Genomic DNA, 18,038 nt, shown 5'->3' with positions numbered 1-18,038 from the left:
CCTGTCACTGGGCCTCCCTTTCACAGGGTCTGGTGTGCTGTGGTTTTTCTCCTGCGAACTGGGTTTCCAAGGAAATGTCCCCAGTTTGATGCCAGGGAGCGTGGGTGGCTCATGCCAGGCAGCTCCTGTGATGCTCTGGGGTCTCTGTGAATCAGGTGCTGTGCAGACCTGAGGAGATGCCTGTCTGCTCCTCCAGGCTGGGGTGTCCATGCTGTTACTTGCTTGTGAGCATGGAAGGCCGCGAAGGGTCCTCATCCCACTGGACCGATCCTTTAAGTGCTCTGGTACTTCAGGGCATGAACCCAGACTGCTGACCTAGCCTTGCCCTTCTCCCTCGCAGAGATCCCTGAGCATCTCCTGGACACTACAACACCTTTCCTGCATGTTACCTAAACTGGAGAAATCAAGCTGAGCAATGTCCCCCTGAATCCCCAAGCCCTGCTCCTGTTTGTAGCAATTAGTGGGGAGAGGAGGTGGTCCTGATGTGGGAGAGGCTGGGCTGGGCTCCTGTCTGCAGGAAGTTGTGGTGCCAGGGTGAAGCATCCAGGGAAGCGTCTCTCCTCCTTCTGAGGCTTCTCCCCCGTGTAGCTCATCCTGTGAGCTGCAGTTCTTGATGCCACCTCTTTACAGCTGATATTGTTTACGAGTCAGACCCACGCTCCGGGTACAGCAGGGTGCTTTGTATCTAATGCGGAGGAAATATTTGCATGTGTCTGCTTCGCCTTTGCATGCTTTGTAAAGTTCTGGGCTGTGGCATCCCCTGTGCCAGAGAAACGCCTGCCGGCAGAGAAATGCCCTGCCCTGGCTGTTCCACGTCATGCTGCAAAGCCCCGATTGCTCATGCTGCTCCTGATTTACATGCCCTGCTTTTCTTGTCTGCCATGGGATAAAATTGCTCCGATGCTGTGGAGATTAAGAGGCTGGTAACTGGCATGTGCACAGCTCCTGCCTGCATGGAGCTGAGCAACTGGCGGAATTTAACATCCAGAGCAGCCAGAGGCAGGGCTGACGCCCTTTGGAACTTCCTAGCCCAGCTCCCCTGGGAGAGGAGGCTACTTCCATGGGTGTAGAGCTATTTAGGAAGTTTATTATTTTGGTTAAAAAAATTATAATATAATGGTAACGTAGCTGGGAGTTGTATTGAATAAAATTTGGAGGTGGGGAAGAGGAGAGCTTTGCAGAGAGGGGTCTTGGTCTGGAATATGCTGTGCTGTGCCCCCAGGTTTGCAGCTGACGTCTCACTGAAACCATAGGCAAATCACAACCAGAAATGATGGAGCTGGGCTAACTGTGCCCTGGGGAGCGGCAGTTGCGTGGTGCCATTTGTTGCACCGTTGTTTGTGTGAAACGTTGTGTCTGCTGAAGCTTTACTGCTCCCATGTCGGTGGCTGGGTTGTTTTAATGAGTTTTTTTCTCTTAAGTGGTGGGATGTGATTGCCACCTCTGTCATGTCCCGGTGCAGGGTGGGAGGGGTGCGTACCCACCTCAGGCCCCTCTGCGTGTGGGTGAGGATGGCTGGGGGGACCCAAGGGATAAGTGATAAGAACAAAGTCCCTGGGAGAGTGGGCAGAGCTGAGCTAGGGGTGTCACTGTGCCATCCCTGGCTAAAGGCCACCTCTGACACCTTGCTCCACCTGCCAGTGATGTCCTGTTCTGGAGGTGGCTTCCCCACGTATCCACCTGTATGTGTGCGTGGGGTGTTGCTGAAAGGATGCTCTGAGGGTGGAAGAGGAGAGGGTCCATGGACAGTGGCTGCAGCATCTCCTGACGCATCACCGCACCTTCTGCATCTCCTGACCCATTCCTGTGCCCTGTACCTCTCCTGACCCATGCCCTTTCCTCTCCTCTGCAGGGCGGGCTGATCGCACTGCTCCTGCTTCTCTTGGTCTTCATGGTGGCTCTGTACGCCCAACGGCGCTGGCACAAGCGCCGCCGCATCCCGCAGAAGAGTGCCAGCACGGAGGCCACTCACGAGATCCACTATATCCCCTCGGTGCTGCTGGGCCCCCAGGCCCGCGAGAGCTTCCGCAACTCGCGCCTCCAGGCCCACAACTCGGTCATCGGGGTGCCCATCCGTGAGACCCCCATCCTGGATGACTATGAGGATGAGGAGGAGGAGGAGACACCGCGACGGGCAGAACCCAGCACCAGGGAGGATGAGTTTGGCAGCCAGGTGACGCGGACGCTGGAGAGCCTGGGCCGGGGCGGGGAGGAGAAGCCCGACTACGAAAAGAAAGGTTTGTGGCTTTTCTGTCTCCTCTTTTACTGTCCGCATCTCCTGCCAGCATGTCTGTCCTGTGTGGTGTCACCTAGAGAGGATTGCTCATCCATATACAGCCCCTGTGGCTGGTGCTTGGCTTTCCAGGCTTTGTTCCTCAGCTGTCTACAAGGTTCTTTGCAGACCTTGTTCTAGAGCTGCCCTTCCTGAGAGAGGTATCACCTCTGGATGGTACTGGGGAAACTGAGGCACAGTAGCTGTGAGCTCTCAGCTGTCATTGCCAGCCCCGAAGACCAGGACCCCATGTCTCGCAGCACCCCCTGACTGTGCTTTGCTGGTGGCTTGGGTGCCATAGAAGCGTGAGCTGTGCGCTTGGGAGCTGCACGGAGATGGGGACGCATAGGATTTGACCCGTCTCCTTTATAAGCATCTTCTTCCCAAACCAGTCTCCTGTTCCCAGCATGAGCCTGCCTGGTGTGATGAGATGGGAAGCTGATGGCTCTGCTTTCGAGCTGGGTGGTATATCTGGTCCTAGCAATGGCAGGGACCACTGTGAAACTCCCGGTGCGTTAGGGGATGCCTGGCTGGGGGAGCAGAGCTGGCAATTCCCCACGGAGGGGAGATGCTTTTTTTGCCACGGGCTTGTGCAGCACCGTGCACGGGGCAGCATGGAGGAGGCATCCCTGCTGCTCTAGCAGTGCTGGAACTCCTCTCTTCTCAACAGGATGGGAATGCTAGGATTCATCCCAACGTCTTGCCGTGGGTGAGTGCTAGCACATGGGTATCAATCAGGCTGGTCTTTACTTTCTAGGTGGCAGAAATGTTCATTGCCTTGCTGTTGAGTAGGGCATCAGTTCTAGCGAGGCAGTGTGTTGGTGTGCTGGGGCTCTGCCAGCCTGCTGAGCCTTGATGCTCCTCAGAGAGCTGCTCCATAAAGCAGTGCTTTCCGCTAGCAGCAAAACATCCCCTGTGCTTTATTCTCTGAGCAATCAGACAAACGATCCTGTAGTCACCCGCAAACAAAGTCATCAGGGCTGTAGATTTGAGACAAGCACATAGAAGCCCCGTCTGGAGCTGTACGTGGCAGATTAGAAGATTCTCATTGTGGGCAGAAGCACAGAGCTGAATCCATGTGGATCCGACGGATGGACACAGATGTCGAATGTGAACCATTTCCCACCTATAGTGTTTGGTATGGCAGGTAGAGTGCTATATAGCATCTGTAGGTCAGATTAGAAAGAAGCCTGTATAATTCCATAAGTGTGGGTTCTGGCTGCTTGTAAGGTGTAATACTGGACAACACCGCTCTTCTGAGGTATAAATCTTCTGCTGGCAGCTGCAGGGAGCAGGGCAGCGAGAGCTGGGCTGGCGTGCCCCATTCCTGAGTAGGCAAGGTGCTGCAGATGCTTTGTGCCTTCCCTGAGTGTGCTGGGCTGGGATTTGGAGGAGCTCTGGTCCTTTTGGGGTTCTTCCTCCCCAGAGCTCTGCCCAGCTCGGGAAGAAAATAGTGTGTGGGGGGTCCCTCTGGGTAAAGCATTCCAAAACGGGCACAGCGGATAGCCAAAGGTTGGGCGCAGCAGGACAGATGGGCAGGGTCCTCTGCGGTCACGGTGTCCGGGATGGCACTGTCGCTGGCGGTAGCGGCATGCAGGAGCAGAGGGTGTGCGTACGGACAGGGCTCGCAGTGCTCCTGCAAGCTGAGCAGCTGGGGAGGCACGTTACCTGTGTCAGCCCGTACGGCTTCTGCTGGGAGAGACTGAGAGACAAAACCATGGGTGACAGATTCCGGTGGTGTCTCTTAATGCACTACTGGAAGGCACCCAGGAGCTCTAGGGGGTGGTCAGTGCGAGAGCCTATATAAAGCAGTCCAGACTGGCTGCTCTTTATTTCATTCTCTGAACTGCAAATAAAACTCGTGCTGCCAAACCATGTTGTTCTGCACTTGGAGAACTGTCCCTGAGGGGGCCGGGCAGGGTCTGTGCATGGGGATGGAGGGACGGCAGGCTGCACGGGTACAACTGTGTGACTCGGAGGGATATTTCTCCTGCATGGAGAAGAGCAGCGCTTTCCCCAGAGTGTTTTGGCTAATGCACACTTGATTGCTTGCATTTTTAGTCTGTCTCTCAGAAGCTGCAACACCCACCTCTGCTTATTGAGCTGTTGTTAGAAGCCATTTAATGTTGTTCACCTGCAATGAACAGTAAAATACATTTGAATAAACAAAAGCCAAGTACATTAGTGCTAATTGCCGAGTGACTCTGGAAGGAGTGAGGAAGGGATGCTCCAGCTCACTCTGTGCAGGGAAGGGGCTCTTGGGGTGACCTGGACCATCCCTCCCTTCTTCCCGTGAGCCTGTGGGCTTCCCGTAAAGTCTGAGCGGTCCCTGTTGGAGCACCCGTGGTGGCGGAGCTAGAGGACAAGGATGGGGACAGAGACTCTTCTTGGCTCTGCAGAGGAGACTGCGGCTCTGAGTGACGGAGCCAGGGAGAGCACAGATGATGCATTGTCTCTGGAAAGCAGGTCCCTGCACTTGTGATGATCCTAAGTGGTGGCTGAGGTTGTGTTTCTTCCATCCTTAAGATGCTTTTTACTCTTTCTTCTTTTAAACAAGGTTATTATGATGGTGATGGTTTGCTAACAAACACTGAGGTGCCCAGGGGTCAATCTGCCATCCTTGAGTGCTGATCTGAGCATCCCTGTTGGCATTCCCCTTTGTGTATGGCTGGCTGTTACCAGCCTGTGGTGTTAAGAGATGTTTCCCCAAGCCTCTGCTCGATGAGAATGAACAAATGAAAGCCTTCATATATCGTAACTGAGGTACCTTTTTTATTCTTTCATATTCTCTTCTTTGTTTTGCTTTTCTATAAATTATTTAGAGTTGTGTGAGTGGGGGAGACAGCAGTAACTGCATTTCAGTCCTCTTCAAAACATAATAGTAAACAAGATCTAGGGCAGAATATTAAACTATCCAAGGGCTTCAGGAGTTGGCAATAAAGAACTACTTTTATTGACTGAGAAATCCCCCCAAGCCAGGGCTGCAAGCTGCCTGCAGGGCCAGGGCTACTCTAGGCTGTGAGATGTGTTCACAAATGCTCCAACCAGTTCAGCACATGATGCCGCCAGGCTCTGCAGCTTGGATGGAGGCAGGTTTGTGCCTTGCCTAGTCTGATCCTTCCAAACAATGCCAGTTCACTGTGTGTTTCCTTCCAGACGGGCTTTGCTCCAGGAGTCGACCTATGGTATGTGCTAGTTACTCCTCTGCTGAAGCTAGTCGGAGCCTGGATTGTCAAGGATGAGGTGGATGTAGTTCAGATCTAGGATTTCTAGACTATAAAGATAATATAAATGCTGTGGGCTTTGCACTCTGACCTGATCTGCATATGCATGGCAATGCAGTGATTCAGGACGCGGTGGATGTGCTGTGCACACAGGCGCTTCGACCTGCCTGAGCGGCAGATGCAGCTGGGATTCCCCTGGGGATGCAGCAGGTGGGGTGGAGAAACTGCAGTTGGTGTGAGCAGACACTGCCTACCTGGAGATCCCCAGGGACTGGAAATCAGTTCTGCTTGGGCATGGTTTTAGAGGTGCATTGAGGATGGATGCATCAAGGCAAACCCAGCTGGAGCTTGGCCCTAGCTCGAGGACAGGATCAGCCTTTCCCCTGGTGTCCGGCTGCGTGGCTGGAGCCTCCAGGTTTCAGCATGAACACCAGAGCTGGGTGAGAAGCTGTGCCCACATCCCAGGGAGTCCGTCAGCACCCAAAGGAGCAGCTCTCCTTGCTGCTCTTGCAGCGTAACATTGTGATAAGACAGCTGGGACTTGTCAGCAGGCTCCAAAAAGTATCATCACTGGGGCTGTCACTAGAGGCTCTTTCAAGTGTCACTTCCCAACAGTAATTATCAGGGATGGCAAATCCGAGGAAGATGGAGCATTTCGGCTCACCCTCCACCTGCCTGCGCTGCTTGCTTTCCCCCACGTGCCGGGCAGTGATTGATTTGCAGCTGCTGGGTTGTGCCGGCGGCGGGTGCTTTCTGTCACTGGGGATTTGTGCACCCTGCACTGTGTGGCTGTTGGGCTCAATTGCCATTTCCATGAGGAAGAGTGTAATTTTTTTATTCCCCATGTGGAGCTTCTGGATGTATCAGGTCAGGCAGGGAATTGCAGTGGATGACTCTGCTACATACAGCTCTGCAAAATGGGAGAGAAGTCCCGGCCCGGGTGGTCGAGCAGCACAAATGTTTTGCAAGTGACAGGCGAGCCGAGCACAGATCAGCGAGCCAAACTTTCCTCCCAAGTCTTGGGCAGTGCTCTGCAGCGATGCAGGTGGGAGGGCTGCTCCTGCACAGTGCCAGAGCATCTGAAGTGAAGCTCAGCACAAAGAAAACATGGGAGCAATGTGCTGAATAATGACATCTAGCAACAAGCGCGTCTGAGTGATAAAGTTAATGAAATTACAGGTTCTGACCTGATACCAGGCTCTGCTGTGGGTAGATAAACAGCAGGGCAAAGATGAGATGTTTATTTCTCCCTAGCTGCAGTTGTAATCTGGATGCGCTATGCAGGGCCATTAACATTATTACTGTTATGCAAAATCATTTTTGACTTGGGGGAAAAAAAGAAAGAGCGAAAGAAAAATCCCCAACTCCCTAGAAAATGGAAAGCTGACAAAATTAGAATTGCAGCAGGAGCACAAACTGACCTGGTGACATTGCACAGAGCCCAGATGAATTTCGACAGAAGAAAAATCTGAGGCAGTTTAAGAAGAAAAGTAGTCCTTTTTTTATTATTAATATAATAAAATGAAATCGAGCAAGGAAGGAGGCAATAGCCAGACAGTCCTAATTAGCCGAAAGGATCCCTTTGTGCTGATGTGGAAAGGGGCCGTGCTGTCTCTTCGTGGTTTTGGGTTCTCTCTGGCAATTAGGAGGTCTCCAGCCTTTTTGTACCGTGTGTGTGTGGTGCCAAGTGGGGTCTGCTGGTGTGGGGTGCAGTTTCTGGGGTCTTGGTCTTTGCCGGGAGACCTCCCGTGTCCAAACCCAGTCCCTGTGTGTACACAACATACTGCATTTAAGGGAATTTGGGTGAATTTGGGTGGTGTCACTGTCCTCAGTGCCTCTGTCCCTGCTTCTCTGGGTGGTTTCCAGTCCATGCTCCTGATGATTTCTGCTCTCCTGCCTTTCCCAAGCAGATGGCCTCGAGCTCCAGCCGCTGAGGAATTCCTAACTTGCTTTTGTCTTTTAATATACTTGGCTCTCGTCTTTACTGACAGTTTCATCCTACAGTGGCAGGAGCCCTTTGCTTCTGTCCATCAAGTGCTGCTTGAGGGAGTCTGGCCCCCGGTCTATCGCAGACGGCACCACTGCATCCCCAGATGGGATGTTGCTGGATGCAGGGAGGTGGGGTTAGTAAATGAAGGCAGATAGAAGTCCAGCAAGCCTGAATATGGGGTTACCCACAAGTTCCCCAATGAGAAGATTTTGCCAAACCAAATCTACTACAGATTGGTGAGAAGCAGAACTTCTGCCTAGTGAAAACTGAGGAGAAAATAGATGTCAGACTTGATTGAAAATCGAGTATCTGCAATTCCAGTCCTCCAACAAAGGACCTACCTTTATTTTCTCAGTTTCTTTCATGTTCAAAAAAAGAACTTTCCAAGCGAGCCTTTGTGCTGGCTTCACAGACTCTGCAGTCTGGGTATGGCCTCCAAGTCTAGACAGGAGACAGGACTTATTACTGATGGTACCAATGATTAATACCGTAGGCATATCAAAGTTGTGGTTGTGCTGTCATCTTGAATTCATATCTCCTGGACTTCCTTCTCACCTGCTGTGTTAACTTAGGTAAACCTCTGAAGTTTCTCTTACTTAATCCATGGATGCTTTTCTCTGTAGTGGTAGTAAGAGGCTTTTGAGCATGCCTGAAAGATGGTCTGGCACCTCGAGTGAACCTGGAGATGTAGGTTCAGCTCTGCTCTGCCACTGGCTGCTTTGGTAACCCTGGTCATGTCACTTAATGGTCTAGTCCTCATCTGTGAGTTGGAGAGGGGAGTCAAGCCAGAGAGCAGACTGGGCAGCATGAGGAAATACTGAGAACCGCTAATGTAAGGGGTTGTGGTCCCAGCAGCCTCCCAGCCGGACTGATCTGATGATGTCTGGGATGTGCTGCAGTCTGGGAGAACTGCGGGAGAAGGGTTTGAGGCAGGGGAGACAAATGGCTTATGTTTGAGATAACACAGAAAGGCAGGCAGGGGAAGGGTCCTGGTGATGAGGAGGGGGGCTTCTTATGCCACCCACCAACGCTGGAGCAGCTGTTCTGGTGGCCACATCTCAGTCATCATCTTCACACCCAGTGAAGGCTCCTCTACGGGAGAGGTAAGGCAGTGCTCTGGCCCGAGGTCAGTGTCAGGGCTGGGGGAAGGGACGTTTGGGGGGCTGAGATGTGAGCGAGGAGGGCAGGTGGTTTAGCTGTGCCCTACAGCCGCTGTTCATTACAAGCATGTGAGCTCGGCAGTATTTTGGAGGTGAGATTTGAAGACAGGATGTGCGTCGGGGGCGATGCCCTCGTGATGGGCAGGGTGACAGTGTTGCCCTCCGTGATGGAGAAGGGAAAGCCCGTGGGCAACAGGAGGGAGGTGGCTGACCTGATGTTGCCATCTCTGAGGTGACAGCCCGGTGTCCCTGGGGGAAGGTGGGTGCCTGGCCGGGCTTGTGGCTGGCTGCCGGCAGGGAGATCCCCGCCGTGTCGGCGTGTGCCATCCTGGTGCCCACGCGGCCGTGCCAGGGCTTTGAGCCGCTGTCTGCAGCTGCCGCTTGCTTGGGTAGGCAGATGTGGTGCCACCCTGAATCTGAGCATTAACCAGAGGCTTTCTGAGCCTTTAATAAATAAAATGATGGCTTAACATTTGCTGGGGCTGGAGGCTAAAATGGGACAGTGCGTCAGGCTGGCATCTGATGTGTCTTGGGGCTCTGTCTTCTTTCCAGTGACCTGATGGGATCACGACCCTCTTTGTACGTGATCAGCTTTTCCCAGCTCTAATCTCTGCCAACTCCTTGTGTAATTTACAGAGACCTTTGAAAATGTATATTCACGTAGCCTGCCAGCGGAAAGTGTTTTTGCAGTCCACTATTCCTGGCTGAAAAACCTGGCTGCAAATTTCAGCTTTGAAGAAATAAAAAATAATAATAATAATAAAAAAAAAAATGAGGCCCAATAGGGTAGGAATTGAGTCCCAATTCAGGAAAGCATTTAAACACATGCTTAACTAGTATGTCTAGTTATTAGAGAAATTAGACCTTTTTTTTTTAAGTCCAACATGCTTAATTCCAACTGATTTGAGTGCATTAATGAAGAGAATAGGGTCCCCAGCTGCAGATGTTACAACAGATATGCCATGGGTCATTCCCTTTAGTTTTATGGTAATGCCAGCTCTAACTTTAATGTTGATTTGAAAGTGTCCGTACTTGCCAGGGCAAAGCTTTGCTTTCCAGAGGCATAAACACAATCATAATTAATATATTAATTGCTTTTCAAGCTCTAAATGGAAAGCTACCAGGCTGGAACTTTACATTTATTTTGCTCATCCCATCACATTGAACTAATTGCCTCCATCCCAAATCTGTGTTGTCCTCACCAATGTGGGGGGAGGGATTGATGGTCTCCTGGCCCGGTGGTCCTGTGGATCATGCTCCCCCTCCTGTACACCCCCAAGAAAGTGGCCTACAGCATCATCATGGGTGCACAGGAGCATGCCCAGGAGGGCTCCCGGCAAAGGCCATGTCCCTCCTGTCTCCAGCAATGGCTCAGCAGGGATGGGGAAGCTCCCAGGGGTTGGTGGCCTCCCCTGATCCTGTGTCCCCTGGGCTGAGGGAAGTGCTGTGCTGGCATGTGCTTAATGACTAATTAATGCTTAAACATCTCAGCCCAGCCAGGGCTCTTCCTGGCCCCCAGCGAGCGTTGCTGTTGAGGAAAGGCTGGCAGGCTGGGATTCCTGATGTGGTTTTCTTTCTCCCCTCTCTTTGCTATACCCTGCTCATGTTTTCATGAGACAGGAGGGAAAAAGCTGACGGAAAAGTGGCTTTTGATGGTGCTATAGGGAATGGAAGAGAAAAGGGGTGTTAATATACCGGTACTTTGTTGCGCATCCCAAAGGGATGGCAGTTTTGTGAAGTCCCACTGGTTTATTGCCACTTTGTGAATCTTGGGCTGGTCTTGCCCTGGTGCTGCGTGACATGCCACGTGAGAAGAAATACCTTTGCTCATCCCTTTTCCCAGTCACAGCTGAGTGACTTGTGGCACCTCAAGTCAGCGGCAGCTCTTTTAATGTGGGGTTTTGTTGGGTTTTGTGGGGCTGCCGATGCCTGGTGGAGATGTCGTGGCAGTTTTGTGTGCAGTAGCCTTGATTCCCCAGATGTCCAAAGTGCTTTTCATCCAGGCGAAATCACAAGCTCAGAGAAGATAAGCTGTGAAGTTTTGGCTGTCCAAGGAAAACAAGCCATCAGGAACTATACTTATATAAACACCAGGCGCATGTTGTTCATCACTTTGTGCATCACTATGAATGTTTGATAAAGCACTACATTATTTAAGGCGTAGCTGGTTGTAGGCCAGTTGTTGACCAGGATTAGCTTCAAGATGATTTTTTTCCCCCCTGATGTAAAATTAAAAAAAAAAAAAAAAAATGATGGCTGTTTATTCCCCTTGGAAGACCCTGGGGGATCTCAAGTGTCCTCCCCTCTCCTTGGTTTATGTGCTGGGTTGCAACTTGCAGCTGCCTTGTGTGCAATGCGGAGGACCTGGGAGAGCTTCAGTTCTGCCTGGGGCTGTCCTTCCATGGTGTCAGCGTGGAGCAAAAACCTGCCACTGGTTTCTGAAGTCAGGCTGACCAGGCGAAGAGGGCATGGGGTCTGGGATGAAGGAGAACAACCCCACAATGTTCCTCATTTCTGCTGGGAATATATAGATTCTAGATCACTCTCAGGCACTGGGATGCATGGCTCAGAGCTGAGGCTGCTCCAGATCCTGTTGCCTGCATGGGAGCAATGGGTTTGTCTCAGTCCGTGATGCTCAGTGCTGCTTCACCTTGGCTTTCAGTAGCATTGTGTGTGCAAGGTGTTCTCCTTGCTGGTCTGTCCCAGGCTTATGGGTTTTATGGGGAGGCGAGCAGGGGGGGCAGCTGCAGCACCAGCTCTTCGCTCTGTTTGCATGCCCTCTTCCTATCGGTTGTGTTTTACCTGGCTACGGCGCCGAGACAGTTGGTTTTGTCAGCTGGTTCCTAAGGAAGACGGATCGAGGCCGGGCACCTGCGCTGATACGAGGTCTGTAGGTACCTTCCAGCCCCATTTATCATTAGGCAATGACCTACCCAAAGGACCAGCGGAGAGGAAACTTATTAACAAGGTGCTTCAAATCAATCCTTTCTGACAGCCCCGCTGAGTTACAGCATTTGCTGCGACTCACCCACCGGGTCCTGTGGGCTCTGGCTGTGCTCAGCCTCACTTCTTCACCCATGTGGCTTGGAAGTGGTTTCCTTTTGACAGCCTGGGCTCTCTGGGTGTTCCCTCAGCTCCAGGTCTTCCCCTGAGCCAGCACCAGTTTTTGGTGGTTTGCCTTTCTCTGGCTTGATGTCACTCCCTTGCTCTCCCCGGCACGTGGCACGGAGTTGCTGGTACCATGGAAAGGTGTCATCACCCTGTCTGTTGTGCAAGGAAAATTAATTGCCAGCTGACAGATCTGTTCTGCACCGCGCTGCTGAGCAGGGAGTTGGGTTGTGGTTGAGGCTGGAGCGCGGCCACAATGCCACATTTCCCACCCATGTTTGCCAGGCACTGCTGTTCCCAGAGCCCTGCCCATCCTTAGGGGTGCTGGGTCTTGCTCACACTCACTTTATAGACACCGAACTACTGCTGCCTCCAGGTTCATCCCCCAGCGGCAGTTCCTGGCCAGGTAGGGATGGGGCTTTCTCCACCCTTGGTGGGTCTCTGCCCTGGCTGACTCCATGGGGCAGTTTTTCCTCTGGATTTGTGGAGTTGTAGGAGACGTGCTGTGGAGAGAAGGATGGGAGGTTAGCGCTGTGCTCTCAAGCTGGTGTCTCTCCTCCATGCAACATTAGGCCAGGCTGCTTCGTGTCCCCATTAGCACCAAATCGGGAAGCTTCCTCCAGAGTCTTCTTATTTAACTTTTCAATTATTTTATAACTTGAGGAACATTAGCTACTGCTGAGGGTCTGCCCATCTTTCCCACTCCTCTCTGCTCACCATTTAAGTGAAAAAGCTATCATGCCTTATAAAAAAAAAGGTCAGTTAAGGGTTTTATTAGAGTGGAAAAAGTGGGAAGCAGAGTGTCCAGTGGCCTGGACCTTCTTGATGCTGAGGCAGGAGGAGATGGGGCAGGCTTCGTGGGCAGCATTCCATGGCCAAAGACTTCTCCTTGCAGAAAGAGAAATGGGGTAAAGAGCTAAATGCCCTGTACTTGTCAGGGAGCGGCGTGCTAGAAAAATCTTTGCCCCATGGAAATGCTGAAGGTTTCCTGGTCAGAAACAGCTCCGGGGAAGGTCAAACCCACCTGGTAGTAGCCCAAGGAGTGCAGAGACCCATCTGCTTTTGAAAGATGCTCACAATGCAAAGGTGTGAGGCAGAGGCAGGATCTGTTGGACCGCAGCTGTTAAGCGTTTTATCTTTTGCGATGTGTTTGTAATTATATTGCATTATTTTAATTACCAACATGGAAGTTGGGAGTGTGGAGGTGGAAAGGGAAAGGAGGAAGGTGGAAAAGCAGGGAAAGTATGGGGTGACAAATAACTCACAGCCTGTGTCGATGGGGCCACAACTGTGGTTGGAGCTGGAAGCGATGCTATTAATACAATGCTTATTCATTTCCTATAATAAAAAAATGAAAGTGCTTCACAATTACCCAATTCCGAATGAAATTAACATTCCGTGGCATTTTCCAGTAAACGGTTAGTTTGCACACATGAGTGGAGGCAATTAGCTGGGAAGCAATTGAGCGCCGTGACTGGAGAGAGGATGAAGAAGGGTCAGGGCAGCTGGTGCTGGGAGGGTGCTGCTGTGGGCTCTGGCTCCAGATGCTCTTTCCTTGCATGCTGGGCATTCCCCTGGGTCCTGCTGGTTTGAGGAGCAGGTCACCTGGCTGCAGCAAGGACAGGAGTTGCAGATGATACCTCCTGCTCTCTATAGATGGGTGCCTATAGATCTCTGTAGGCAGGGGGTGGGGGAGGAACAGCAGCAAAGCTTTGCAATGAAAAGGAAAAGCCAAGAGTGGGTGCATTGTCAGATGGGTTCTAGGGTGTCCTGGTGCTCTCTGGGGTCCCCATCCCCATTGTGGGATGCTGAGTCAGCACAGATCTCCATCCTCTTCCCACTCTGCATGCCAACCTCTCCCGGCATCCCCCCTTCCTTGTCACACACCCCACACTTTATTAAAATCAATGAGGACATTTTTTTTTTTTTCAGATTTGTTAAACTACTGAAAACTTCAGATCCTATCAGGGTTGGGTTTTTTTTTTTCCCCTGCCTTGTACCAGATAAGGACTGTGCTGGCTCTGAGCCCGGAGCTGAGGGTGGTGGAGAATGGGGTAGGGAAGCAGTCATCTCATGAATATATGAAGGAGGAAAGTACATTTGTTCAGTTTCCTTCAAAGAAGACATCTCAAATAAAACTTTATCTCTTCTTCTGCTACCCTCCCCCTCCAATTTGCAATTAAAATCAGAATTTTACGTATAAAAATCTATTTTTATAGTGGGAGATTTATTAATGTATGTAGTAATCTATTTAGATATTAATATCTATGTATTAATACCTACATTAAAAAAATGTATACATTCTCTATTTTAAAACTTAACAAAAAGGGCCAGGAAAGAGAAGAAAGAAAAAGCAGAGATGGAATACAAGCCTGTTTTCAAAATGCTCCCAGGTTCCCATATCCCTCTCTTGCCGCAGCTGAAAACCCTTCTGTGTAAAAGAGCTTCTCGGAGAGAGCCTGATCCTCCCTCAGCCGCGTTGGCAGGCTGGGCTGGGGGCCAGCTCCAGCAAAGCGCGTGGCGTCACGTATGTTGCGTCCCTGATGGGTTCACCTAAGGATGGCTTGGAGATGTATGTGTTGCAGGAGGTACTTGGTCCCCTGATGCACGGGTATGTGTGGTTATTTCTGCTTTGTGTGTATACATATATATTATTTTTTTTTAATAAAAAACATTCTTAATTTTTTTTTTTTTTAAATACATATCCTGAGTTGGTTGCATAATGCAGCCTCCTGGTGTTTCTTGGATGTGGTGTGCTTGCACATGGCATATGACATGGGCTGGTGGAGAGCAGGTGACTGATGGGGACAGAGGCTCTCTTGCTGGAGAGGTGGTAGAAGGCTTTGGTGGCTGCAGGAGATGGAGAGGTGAAGCTCTTAGTGTTTCTCATGTCTTTGCCCTATCCTCCATGTCCTCCACGCTGTGTTGTCAGGACATCACTGCCCAACTGTGTTTTCATCCCAATATGTGTGAAGCTGTTGTACAAATCTCTCCCACCATCATCACATAGGCGTTGTTGTAATTACCTAATTTTATGCTAGTAAAGCTCTCTGCTTGCTGGAGCTTAGTACCTTCAGGGTGGCACTGTTGAAAATCAGTCCACATCCCAGTTTCAGAACAAACAATGTTGCTTATTTCATGCTTCGGAAAGCAACAAACACCCATTATTTAGAGCTGGGGAGAAAACAGGGTTTTCCACCATGTGGAAAACTTCCAGTATAGAGAAATTTATGCTCATCCCAAATAGGATCGGAGAGTCGATTTCTTGAAATTACCTTGTAGAATAGAAATTTTCAATGTATCGATCCAGAAAGATCAAAAGCAGCTTATTGAAATTTGGGAGTTTGATTTGGAGGAAACAATTATAATGTTATTAAACTGCGTTACACATACCTGATCTTTACGTGATATGTAGTGGACATGATGATGCATTAGAGCTTTACAGCTGGTGTCAGTGATTCCCAGGAGCGCACCCTTTCCTGTGCCTAGAAAAAGCGGATTATTTGAAAGATACTGGAAGCAGTTGGTGAGAGGCAGGAGATAGTCTTGGAGAAGGGGTAGTGTCTGAGATGAAGGGGCTGCGTCCTGCACGTGGCCACAGGTGCTGTTATGAATGTGTGCACAGGTCAAGAGATAAAAATCCCACCAGCCTTGACTTCTAATTGTGCCCAAACTTTTTCATTTAATCCTTGATTGAGTTTGACATGTTCTTGTGAAACGCTTTGATTCCAGTGAAGCAGCACGCTCAGTCGAGCAGCTCTTGAGCTGCTCTGCAAGTTACTTCTCTCTCCAAAACTCTGGGAGCATTTTAACCACTGGTAATGATGAGGAATCGATAACTTACCCTCTGACACTCAGAAATCAAAGAGAGGGATGGGAAAACCAGATGCTTAAAAAACTATATTTTAAAAAAAAATGTTTTACTCAGTACCTAGCATGGGAAGATCTAACAGAAGCTGCTGTTGCCTTCCCAGTCGCCTTCGTGCAGCTGTAGGAGTGCAGATACTGTGCAAGGGGGACAGGGATGGTTGTGGCTCCAGGGACCAAAACTTCAAGCTGAACACCAAAGACTGGGAGACTCAAGGAAGCTGGCACCTTTGCAGACTTTAAGCCTCATCGCTCTTTTAATAAGCTGCAAAAACTAAGCCATGGGGTTGTCCAGCTCTCCCAACCGCCCAACGGCAGCATGAGGTGTTGAGCCTGGTTGGGGGAGAAGCTGCTGCCCTTGCCCTGCCCCACCGGGGTCTGGTGCAGCATCGAGTGGGGCTGCCAGGTACTGGGTGGGTGTAGGGTCTCTGCAGGGTGCGGGAGTGTTGGCTTAGGAGAGGGCAGTTCTCCAGTCTGTGGTACGGCTGCTGCTTGGGGTCCACCAAGGCCATGTCTGAAGTCCCTAAAGTAGCAAAGTTGAGGGCTTGTTTCCAAGAGCTATGGGGCACTTCCACCATCACCTGGCTTTGCTGGCTGAAAACAGATTGTACGGTGGGGGTTTGCAGTTCTGTGTCCCTTGAGCTGAACCCTTGGGAATGTCATGGGATGGTGGAAGCACCCAACTAGTGCATCTCTCAAATACAAGTTGCGGGTGCTTGTACTGATCTGAGCCCAGGACTGTGTTTTGGAGAACCTCTCCTGGCTGCTGAAGCTGGTGAGATACTAGTTTGGATATCTCCTCAAAACAGCCCCCTCCATGCCCAGCCTGTGAGTCTGTGAAAGGTACGTTTCTCCTGGCTGTGCTGGGAGTGCTGGAACGAGCACTGCCATGTCCCATCTCTATTGCAATGTATTTTTACCCAAACATTGCTTATATTGTTCAATTGATGACTTTGCTGCTGCTGTTGTTGTAATTTTTAACCCAAAGAACATATCTTCCCATTGCAATTTCTTCCTTCCTTCTTGCTGGCACAAAGGCAGGCTGTTGGTATGAATTGTTCTGTGGGAGACACGCAAATGCATAGGGGAGCCATAAGGAGAGCAAATCACTTTCAAAGGAGCGTATGGGGGTGGACAGGAGGGAGGTGAACGTTGGGAACACATAATGTGCTTTACAAAGGTATGGTGACCTTCAGCTGCGTCCTTAAATCACTGCTGGAGATGGGAGCTGATTTTGTGGAGGCTGAAGAGCCTCGTGTTTCCTCTGCATCAGCTTGTTCTTGGGGTTGTTATGCTGCCGCAGGCTCTCACTACAGGACAGGGTGAGATTGAGATCATAGCATTGTGCCAGACCTCAGGGTGGATCTCGCCACCTCTGCCAGGCTGGAGAAACTGTCAACGTGGTGACAAAGGTGTGAGCTTAATAGCCCTGATGGATTTATCTCCTGGAAACCAGGGATGGGAGAGAGGGCAACTTGACAAGCTTTGCTCAAGGAGGGAATGGTCCCATCACCTCTAAAACCGTGTCGTGTTCAGCCATTGTTGGGAGGAGCTGGTGCCTGGGCACTGGTGATGGGGCTTGATCATGCTGGGGAGGGGAGCAGCATGCGGGTAGCGCGGCAGGGACAGGAGCCACCAGCCGAGCCCATGTTTGGCACATGCAGCCCAGGCAGGTCCTGCAGGGCAGTGCTGGGGTATGCAGGGCAGACTAGTTCAGTTGGAAGGGACCTAGAAGGATCACCTAGTCCAACTGTCTGACCACTTCAAGGCTGACCAAAAATTAAAGCAAATTATTAAGGGCACTGTCTACCCCATGGCAGCACTTCTTCCTATCCTTTTAGGAACAATTCAAACCTCCATGGGAAAGGGGAATGCCAGGCACGCGTGCAGTGCGTGCAGAGCACAGTGGTGTGTGTGGGCAAACTGGTGTTTGCTGTGCAGTTGTGTGATGGCCAAGGAGGCATCGGTCTGGGTGGGTGGGGACAGCTGCCTGTGGGGAAGCGTGAGTCTGGTGGACTGTGTCTCTTATGGATATGGTGACCATGTCTATGGGCAGCAGGGTCCCACCAGCCTCAGCGAGTGCCATGTCTCATTTCATTATGATGCATTGGTTTCTTCTTCCCTTTTTGTCACTGTTGGCAGTGCATGAAGGGTCCTCCCTTCATCCTTGATCCCCGATACTCATTCAGTTGAAGCCCACCTACCTTTCATTTGTGAGCAAGGATTTTCTTTATGCTGGCTGTGTAGAACTCCACTTGCTTGTGATCATGTCAGCAGGGGTTGGGGTTTTTTTCTTCTTTTTTTTTCTTCTTCTTTCTTTCCCCCCCCCCCCCCCCCCGCCCCCTTCCCCACTGCTGCAAACGCCTGAGCTCAGACACATAGAGATCAGACACATGGAGAAGCCAGTGATATGCTGG

General features: G+C 50.8%; 1 protein-coding gene across 1 annotated transcript in view; it reads left to right on the top strand.

Moving 5' to 3' along the window:
* ASTN2 (astrotactin 2) overlaps positions 1-18,038 on the top strand; it is a 366,433-nt gene that overhangs the window by 90,965 nt on the left and 257,430 nt on the right. The window contains exon 3 of the mRNA XM_080402294.1: positions 1,853-2,237. Within this exon, the coding sequence (XP_080258420.1) occupies positions 1,853-2,237 (385 nt within the window). The remainder of the gene's footprint in view (positions 1-1,852; positions 2,238-18,038) is intronic.

The sequence above is a fragment of the Falco punctatus genome (assembly GCF_963210335.1).
Source record: "Falco punctatus genome assembly, chromosome: 9".
Taxonomy (NCBI): domain Eukaryota; kingdom Metazoa; phylum Chordata; class Aves; order Falconiformes; family Falconidae; genus Falco; species Falco punctatus.
The sequence above is the reverse complement of the archived record's forward strand: the minus strand, read 5'-3'. Positions and strand labels throughout refer to the sequence as shown.